The sequence below is a fragment of the Solea senegalensis genome, linkage group LG5 (assembly GCF_019176455.1).
Source record: "Solea senegalensis isolate Sse05_10M linkage group LG5, IFAPA_SoseM_1, whole genome shotgun sequence".
Lineage (NCBI taxonomy): Eukaryota > Metazoa > Chordata > Actinopteri > Pleuronectiformes > Soleidae > Solea > Solea senegalensis.
Window position 1 is genome coordinate 22362573 of NC_058025.1, and position 10360 is coordinate 22372932.

General features: G+C 41.7%; 1 protein-coding gene across 2 annotated transcripts in view; it reads left to right on the forward strand.

Moving 5' to 3' along the window:
• cux2b (cut-like homeobox 2b) overlaps positions 1-9033 on the forward strand; it is a 102526-nt gene extending 93493 nt beyond the window's left edge. The window contains exons 18-22 of one of the 2 annotated variants that reach the window (XM_044025816.1): positions 2258-2423; positions 2700-3005; positions 3328-3516; positions 4073-4370; positions 4542-9033. In XM_044025816.1, coding sequence (XP_043881751.1) covers positions 2258-2423; positions 2700-3005; positions 3328-3516; positions 4073-4370; positions 4542-5355 — 1773 coding nt within the window. In that variant the 3' untranslated portion in view covers positions 5356-9033. The remainder of the gene's footprint in view (positions 1-2257; positions 2424-2699; positions 3006-3327; positions 3517-4072; positions 4371-4541) is intronic. The other variant, XM_044025817.1, reaches the window with a different exon arrangement.
• Positions 9034-10360: the final 1327 nt, after the last annotated feature.

Consider the following 10360-nt stretch of genomic DNA (forward strand, 5'->3'; position numbering starts at 1 on the left):
CGGTGCGATGACCCTACTCCTGGAAGTTTTATTTATTTTGCATTTTTGAGGCACTCACAACATCGGTGAGAATGGACCAAAATTTACATCCAAATCAGAACTGAAACAGAACATGAAAAATGTTATGAGTTAAGGTTATAAAATGTCCCCAAAGCTGGAACCCAGTTGCACCAAATTTCATTGCCTCAACAGGAAGTCGGCTACTTTCAATTTGGCGTCCATCTTGGCGATTGGCAGTTTCATAAAAATGATAAAACTCATTGTTAATCGTGCAACATTAACATTAAAAAAATGCCTCAATTTGTACGAGACACAAAGAGAGAAGTTATCTATAGGTCTCTCAGATTGAAAAGGGGCGTGGCCACAGCAACCATCGAAATTGTGGCGAATTTTGAGCATTTGCCACGACACAGGAAGTGTGTCGTAAACTTCACCGTGCATTGATTGATCGGCTCAAAGGTTCTTACATGACATCAGACACATAAAGCTAAGTCATGGGTGCAGGGTTAGTACAGTGTGTAATATTTATGTTGCAGCTGTGAATATCCCTCACCTCACACTTCCCTTCCAGGTGTGTTGGAGAGCCAGTGTAGCCAGCAGTTATCATCCAAAGTCTGTACGTTGTGGGCGAGTCACTCGATCACACGCATTTCAATGAGTTCACACGCTCACACGCGACAGTTCTCACGCTGATAAGTGATAAAAGTCACTGCACATAAATGAGTAATCTATGAATCGATGATGCGATGGCAGATTGCTGTGTGTAGTTCATTCATACAGCTGTCTTGAATTAGCAACCTATCAACCAATCAGAGAACAGTATCTGTTGTTGCCAGGTAAAAACACTGGTTGCAGAATGGATCCACAGCTCGGACACACGCTTCTGCACGCCTGCACAGCTGGAGTCATCACACTAGGTTTTTTGGGGGTACTCCTCACACCAGAACTAAATCGGATGTTTCATTTTCCTACTTCCTCTCCTGCTCGTGCTGAATTCTGCTGAATTTATGCGGCTCTGCTGCTGCATCCGCCAGAAATAGAAGTGCTGCGTATACATTTCGACCCCCTGTGTGGGGCCAGAGGAGGACGGTTGGTGACGAAGCACCGGGATGAGGCAGCTAAGACGAAAATTCTAATGTAATGGGAGGTGTTTCTTCAGAGAAGGCGGTACATACACCTATTTTAACACAAAATTACCAAGAGTTGGACCTGGATCAATTCATAACATTACTAGGTAACCATATACACTAGTTTTAAAAGTGGTGTAGGGGATTGTAACAAACTTCTCCAGGTCCATGATTGCATCTTTGGTGAGTTTAAGGCCAAATGTAGACAAAGCCATTTATTCTACTTTTGTAGTTTAGATTTTCGTGTTAAATCTTGTGCCATAACACATTTCGTAGGCAGGTGAGTGGACTCTGGCCACACGGCAGTGGCCCCTGTGTGTGTGTGTGGGTGTTTTCCGGGTTCTCCGGTTTCCTCCCACAGTCCAAAAATATGCAGAGGTTAAGTGGGCTCTCTAAATTGACCATAGGTGTGAGTATGAGAGCGTATGATTGCCTCGTGTGTCAGCTCGGATCAGCTCTACTAGAACATGTTTCAGATGTGAAGTTCCTCTTTTTGCTATTCTAGAACGAGCCGTGTCTTCAGTCCTTTCAGATGTTTTTCTACAAATGTGGGAGAGCAGTATTTTTCTGCTTTGCCTCACTCCATACAAAACTATTTTTAACATCTACACAACATTATTTTGTGTAGCCATTAGCATTGTCCTTAGCTGAGTGGTCAGCATCGGAAGCTTACTGCAAATTTGACCCTACCATGTAGATACAGTGTCTCCCACTGTGGGATTTCCTTAGTGTACTTTGTGATAATTAGTTCAAGTGGTGCGGTTCATTGTTTAAAGTATCCAACTTTGTCTTAAAAAAGAAAATAGACATTGTCTTTTTTGTTGATTTGTCACCATGCTTAAATTCTCAGTAAATAATATCATCATCAATCATTGATAATGTTGCTGTTAAAATGATCCGTGAATGGATTTTTTTATTAAGACACTTTTCTGTGTGACCAGCGCCAACAGAAACATCTGTGGCGTTCTGCTTCCCTCTAGTGGCTGTTTTCAGACAGTTTATCAAGGAAGTCATTGTATCAAGCCAGTCATGTACAATCAGTTATGTTTCATTTATACATTTATTCTCATTAATGCTGATGATTTCCCATGTTTACTCACCACATATCAATCTTCTGTGGTGCGGCACAGGTGCTGGGTCTTTCTCAGGGCAGCGTGAGTGACATGCTGTCACGGCCTAAACCCTGGAGCAAGCTGACCCAGAAGGGCAGGGAGCCCTTCATCCGTATGCAGCTGTGGTTACTGGACCAGCTCGGCCAGAGCCTTAACCAACCCCCACACCAGGGCCATGCTCAGGGTAAGCCTGCAGTGTATAACACTAACAAATGTGTTGGTTTTTAACATTTAAGATAGTTAAAATGGTCATTTTATAGCTACAGGGCATAACTTTTGTTGATGTTTTTATGTTTGTTGGTCTTCATCAACAGAAACAATGAGTTCTTCATCTGAAAATAGGCTTTGTCAGGCAGTACTATCAGACCTGACCTCAGTTCTAAAGCACAGTAATTGCTGAGAATTGAAATGTGGATGTATCTAGCGCTTACAGTTTTCCTGTACTGTTTCCCTCCTCCAGATAAAAGCCCAGTGACGGCCCACTCCTCACCCTCCCCACCCTCTAGTCCAGCAGAGAGCCACCCGAGTCCACTGGTCGAGCCTGTCTGTCTCTCTCTGGAGAGCAGCAAAGAGAACCAGCAGCCTGAGAGCCTCGGGCTGGGCCTCCCCCCACACACAGACGGAGGCAAATCTACTCCCAGCCTCATAGCTTTGCATCAGCCCACAAACCCTCTTGGCATCCAGGAGCTGGTGGCCATGTCTCCTGAGCTGGACACCTTTGCCATCACAAAAAAGGTCAAGGAGGTGCTAACGGACAACAACCTAGGTGTGTATGACATCACACTTTACAGTTTATGTGCTCATTTTAGATTTGCACATTAAAAACTGAATAGCGAATTAAAAAAGGAAATATTGCATATAGTTGTTGGTGTTTTTTTTAATGTGACTGGAACATCACTCCAGCTTCCTCATTTCACTGCACTGGAAAAAAGTGGAAATGGCGCGTGAGTGGAGGAACTGTTTGTGTGGAGTGATAATGAAACCACAACATTTATTTAATTAGATGGAAAACTAGCTGGTGCAGGATGAAGCTGATGCAAACACGTGCGGTAAGACGTGTCACTGACTGCGTCTTTGTGTCATCACAGGCCAGCGTCTGTTCGGGGAAACCGTCCTGGGTCTGACGCAAGGTTCGGTGTCGGACCTGCTCTCCCGGCCCAAACCCTGGCACAAACTCAGCCTGAAAGGCAGGGAACCGTTTGTCCGCATGCAGCTGTGGCTCAATGACCCTCACAATGTTGACAAGCTGAGGGCCATGAAGAAGATGGAGAAGAAAGGTGGGCACTAATAATAATAATACTAGTGTCGGACAAGTTATTCAGGAAGTGTACTGAGTTACTGAATACAAAAGTAATAATTTTACTACAGTTTTTACTTCAAAATTATTATAGTTATTATAGTAAATATAATCACAACTCACCTCACTGCACACAGTGCCCTAAAGGACAAAAAATAAAGAATATGCTTCCTATTATAATTTATTTGAATAATTTTAAAATAATAACATGTATATTAATTTTAATTAACTAATTCATTTTATTATTAATTAAACAGAACATAAGACCTCTGCAAAACTTAACTGTAAAATTATACGTTTGATTTATAAAAAAAAAAAATGCCTGGAACAAGGTTAGTAAATAGCATATATCAGTCTTAATGAAGGTGTTCCAGATAAAATTATGATTAGAAATAGTGGCTCGTCTGCAGTACCTTTGCAGCCCACCAGGGGGATTGCACTGCAGTAATGTTAATGTGTAACACTAATAAAAATACTAGTAATAATAATGTGTTGAGTTGAGCTTTGAGTGTATGTTGTTGATCTCTTTATACCAGATATCACTGTCTTCCCTCCAGCCTATCTGAAAAGGCGCTACGGGCTGCTGAGCACCGGCTCAGACAGCGACTCCCCCAGCACTCGCTCCGAGTGTGTGAGTCCGTCCCTGGTCTCGTTGGACCTGTGCCCGTTCAGCCAGGTGAAGAAGCCCCGCGTGGTGCTGGGAGCAGAGGAGAAGGAAGCGCTGAGGCGGGCCTACCTGCTGGAGCCGTACCCGTCTCAGAACACCATCGAGATGCTGGCCTCTCGACTCAACCTCAAAACCAACACCGTCATCAACTGGTTCCACAACTACAGGCCAGTGCAGTGAACTTTATGACCTTTAGTCGAAGTTTTCATTGTAAATTCATACTTTTCATTCACTATGACACACGCTGTCAGGTGGTGACCGATGTAGTCTGACCTTGACATAAAGGTCATCCTCTCATACCTGTACGTTGCCCTCTAATGAGCAGTGTTTGTGTGCAGGTCCAGGATGCGACGGGAGGTGCTGATGGAGGGTCTGCCGGACAATGACACCGACCCTGAGCACCACAGTTACTCCCCCTCAGTGACGCGGAGCCCCCACTCTGACGGAGAGGAGAGGAGGCTGCAGAAGACCTCAGGACACATCCACTCCAGCCTTCCTCTCAGCGCCAACACTGCTCTGCCTCATGTCAAACAGGAGGCGATGGACAGGGAAGAAGAGGGGGGGCAGGGAAAGGAGGGCTCAGTGAAAGAGTCGAGGGTTCAGTGTTTTTCTATGGCAGTTCAATTCCCGCAGCTTAAAAGCGAGCAAGAGGACTCCATCGCCGCCTGTCGTGAGCCCCACTTGGCCGGCCAGGGCCTGAGGCACGAAGATGGTATGAGCAGCCAAGCTCAAGGGTTCTACTCTGGCTCGGTCTCCATGGACGGACCACAAAGAGCCAGTCAGTCCAGGCACGAGGGGGAAGACGCTGGAAAGTCCCCCGTCGACCCAGTCAGCTTCAAGGCCTCGTCAGAGCCATGCCGCAGTAGCCTGGAAGTGTCCCTGAACTCCCCCTCCGCTGCATCCTCACCCGGCCTCATGATGTCAGTCTCCCCTGTCCCTTCCTCCTCTGCCCCCATATCGCCCTCACTGCCCAACCCGCCCTCAACGAGCACCAACCACAGCCTGGACCCCAACCAGAGCCCTCCCTTCCAAAGCCCCAAACTCAATAGAAGCAGCCAGAGACGCAATGAGAAAATGGCCAACCTCAATAACATCATCCACAGGCTAGAGAGGGCAGCCAATAGAGAAGAAACACTGGAATGGGAGTTTTAAGCCCCGCCTTTCCTTGTATTTAGTCCTGATGACCCTCGCGGCACACTGGAGAGTCTAGAATCTTCCTGAAGACTCTGAACGGAGCGTGGCTCCTGAAGGTCTGTCCTCATGACTCACCACTCGATAGGAAACAGGAACAAGTAGCTAAACATGCGGCTCAACTCCCTGCAAGAACTAAAAAGTCGGGAGGGGGGAAAAAAAAAAAGAATTTATAAATGTGTATTTGTTTTTGATAATGCATACTCCTTTGAAATATATGTGACAGCATTAGCTGTTGTTTTACCTTTTGGACTCGACATGAAGACTTTTGCAGCTATGGTGTCATCAAATGTACACTGAAGTTCTGTAGATTGCCACTGGGTGAGATTAAAAAAAGACCCCTGTCTTAAGCCATTAAAAGCACTAGAACTATTTGAAAAGAGACATTGACCAAATTTGCTACTTTTTGAATAGCAATTTTTCAGATTTTGTCTGTAAGACTGGACAGTTTAAGTCAAGTAACATGAAATCCTATTACTGACTGAGGGATAGTCCTTTAAGACTCTAAATATTCAACATCCTGTATGTATTGGTTTCTCGGTGATATGTTTTGAAATATTTGTAACTCACACGTATAAAATGTGGTTGTACATGTTGTAGAATTGTCTGCAATAGCCTTCTCTAAACCTGATGTAGCATGGTACTCACCTGACCCTGTTATCCTCTGTAGTTAGTCACCTGTGATTATACTTGAGCGAAAACAAGAAGAAAAAAAAAGTTGAAAACCCTGCGAAAAATAAGAAAAAAGTAAACGTTCAAATCTGATAAGTAGAGTACTTTTAGTGTTTTCTTTTCTTTTCCTTGTTTTGAATAATCCTGGAGGTTTACAGTTTAAGGCCCTTGTGCTTCTGGCGGCACCGTTTACACGCTTTCTTTCAGACTTTACCTCTCTGACCCTCTTAAGGCACTGGTTCTCAGACTGTAACACCTGTTTTACCTCAGATTATGTTGACACACATCCAGCTGTGACCATGTGTTTCATTCTTACACACAGATATGACCCACGCATATTTGAATCAGTGGAGGAGAAAGTACTCTTCCGCGATCACGAGATAAAAAGCTACACCAGTCTTGTTTTTTTTTTGTTTGTTTGTTTTTTACAAAGAATATGCTGCTGTTTGAAGAGATGGAGCGCTCATGATTCCTGCGTGTTATGCTCCTCCTCAACCTGACTGAGTGCACTTTCTCAAAGTGCATCTTTTACTGTAGCTACAACAACGTGTACTTGACCAAACAATTCAACCTCTAAGTACAGTTAAAACTGTAGTGCGTAACTTTTAAATACAAACAAAGTGTTCAAACCGTCGTCAGATCACGTCACACATCAGCTCTACAGGGTCTGGGTCTGGTCTGGTACAGCTCTGGCACACTTCAGGAACCTGCACCAGGATTTTAACCAGCGAGCTTAACACTGTAAAGTCAGTCGTTCACTTGTGGAAACCAAAGACTACCTGGTTTTTCCCTTGTGAACCATCATGTTATCACTTATCAGAACGTGAGTGGGTCTTAGGGAGACTCTCACTCATCTTTACTTCCTGCATTGATGACGTTTGGTGGAGCTTTGGTTCACTATCTCTGTTTCTCAGTATAGCGTATGACGGAAAATTCAAAGACCATGACAATGTTTCAGAGTTGAATTGTACTGCTCAGAAAACATGGTCGCAGTTTGACAGTATTGTGGCTTCTTGTCCCCGCCCGTCCCTGCTCTGCTGGAGTATACACACAAACGCTCCCTCAGTCAGGTCTGATAGTTTTGCTTGAAATTCCGTTGTGTTCATGAAAACCAAACGGAGGTAGAATAATAACATCAACAACAACAACAACAGAAGTTACGCACTGCAGCTTTAAGATGGGCAGTCTGAGAGTGATACTCCAGTGCTGAGATGAGACCTCATCTGGGGCTCCAAGCTCAGCATGTGAGAGCATGATACACACAGTGTGACCTCTCATCCACATGAAAACATTCAGTCTGTAAGTACACTGAAGGTTACAGGTATCCCCTCATATTTATCTTTAACCACTTGTGTATTGTGTCCGTAGAAGTTTCTTTGTCATGCTTGCAAAAATGTTCTTTCTGTATTTTGCCTCTATTTTATACTCAGAACAGTTAACTAGATATTCAATACCTCGTGTATGAACTACTTACAGCACTTAGATTTTGATAATTGTGAGGAGAAATTTCAAATATCAACATTATCCTAACTTAGTGTCCACACGTTTTTTGCCTTTACTGTATCGTTGAAGTTGGTAGTAAACACTTGCACATGTCTACATAGTTCAAAGGACTTGGATTGTATTATGTAGAGCTATATATTACACATTTACAAAAAAAAAAAAAAGAATAATATCTTACATTCTTGGAACAAAATGTGCTGATTTTATTGAAATAGAGTGTACAGATTTAATAAATCAAACCCATTTAAGCCAGTTCTGGTCTGGCAAGCTTGCCCACGTTTTAGACCTTCTCTCAGGGTAGTCTTGCTTTTTAAAGCTTTACTGAAACAGTTGCTGTCATCAGTGATTCCGACTATGATATAAAAACATGTGGTGTAGAGAAAGGCTTCATTATATATTAGACGGGCCTGTGGGAGCTGTAAGTACAGTATATGAGAATTGGAACTTTGGGGATAAAAAAAGCAGTGGTGTGTTGCTGTTTTGTAATTCATTACACACGATGTGTCCAAGTGCAGCGCAGACTGAAGCTACCAGGACGAGGCTGATGGGTTGCATTTTTCCACATCAGTGACTTTGCCACCAACGTTTTTTTTTTCCTCTGATTTTTTCGTACCACCTTTTTTGTGCATAATATACTATATGATTAGAAGTTTATGAGGCATTTCTTTCACTGAAATGTCGTTGTCTTTCATGGTAACATATGTTGAAAAAAAGAAAAAGAAAAAAGATTGAAAATGTATTTACCCAAACCATTATCTCTACATGTAAAAGCTCACCTCATTGTTTTTGCATGCAAATCCATTCTGGTCACAGGACAAGGGAAGGGATAGACTGTGGTTTTGTGTTGTTGTTCTTGCACAGGGATTGAATCAGCACTTAGTCTTTTTTCGTCTTTTTTTTTTTTATTACATTAGTGAAGTCCATGCATGATGCAGCTGATTAATGTGGCTCTCACAAAGCCATGATGAATCCATTCAGAACCCCCAAATGACCCGGTTAACTTTACTTGCAGCAGATTTCAATTCAAAATTAATTTTGTGCCATATCATTATGCCTCAGGCAGAAATGCCTTGTGGTAACATGTGATTTAGGAGTGGTGTAGTGTGTAGGGCTTCATCTCACCCACTTTGGAGAAAAAGCAAAGCTTTTTTTTTTGTAACAATAGCCCTACACGTTAGATGGCTTTTATTTTATAACTGACATTTGTCACTAAATAGAAAGGTAAATGGTCAACACAATTGTAATGACTGCATTCAGAATTGAGAGTTTGTCACACTAAGAAAATGTTTTCTTGGGATGTGAGTGGTGAGTGAATAAACAGGAAGTGTCCTGCAGGTTTGGTAACTGTTCAACATGCCTCACATGTCACACTATGAAATGTTAAAGAATGGACTAAATTATGCCAAGCGTCTTGGAATTGAATTTGCGTATGTAAGCCATCATTCAATACATAATTGTTTAAGATCCTGCTGTGTTATGTTTTTATTTCTTTATGCTGAGGAATGAGCACACACGCACACACACACACACACCAAGGTTATAATAGCTTTGGATTATCATTAGTTTTAGTTTTGCTATTTTGTTTTTAAAATGATTTAGTTTTAATTTGTTTTTAGATCGGGTTTGCTAGTTTTATTAGTTTTTACTTTTGTAAATTTTTGTTAATTTTCTAAATAGATTTAGTTTATTTTTTGTTACTGTTTAGTGTTTTAGTTTGAGTTTTTTGTAATATGGAGTATTTGCAAGGTGCAAGATTCAAAAAGGTACTGTGTCTCAAATACGTTTCAAAATTGCAAACAGACAAAAAAGTTACACACTCAATATGAACCCAAAAGGATTATGCATGAAATTAATTTACAAACTCGAAAATTAAGCACATTTTCGCTACAGTTTTAGTTTATTTCAGTTAACAAATATTTTTTCAGTTTTAGTTTTCCTTTCGTTTTTGTGAACTATAATAACCTTGACACACACTCACACACACAGTGTCTGGTTTCCATGACTTCAGAGGACATTACATTGACTTACATTATATTGAAAATGTACTCTAACCTTAACCACAACTACTACAGGCTTAACCTTAACCTCATCCTCAACATACAACATGTCTTCACCGTAAAATGTAATCATTTACATTATGGGGACTAGCTTTTTGTCTTGTCACAAGACCACAACTGAACCAGTTCCTCAGAAATGAGGTTCTGCTTCATTAGGAACAGAATTTGACGACTAGTCCTGACAAGGTCAGTGTTCATGGCAGTAATGATCCTAAAGAGGTAGCAAATACACGCACACATGCACACACTTCTTAGTGAGGACTTGTCATAGACATAATGTATTCCCTAGCCCCTTATCCTAAACTTAACCATCACAATTGTGAAGTGCCTAACCCTTACGCTTAACATAACCCTAACTTAAAAACCAAGTCTTAACCCTGAAAAAGCAATTTAAAGTTGTGGGGCCGAGAAAAAATGTCCTCACAAAGATAGGTTTGTACGTTCCAACCATTCATACTCACATATATCTGTTGTTTCCACATTATAGCCTCCATATGATCTTTCAGATTTGATCATTTATGGCCTTTATATATATGTATTAGACAAGTACACCATCTAGTGGAACAGAGAGGTAAGACATTGTAATAACTACAAGCTACAAAATGTGGGTGGGAGGGAGCAAAGAGAAATAGTTAAATCAAGAAATAAATAAAAATCAGTTTCTGCAAAAGTAACAAAAAAATCTGTCTGTCTGTCTGTCTGTCTATCTGTCTGTCTGTCTGTCTATCTATCTA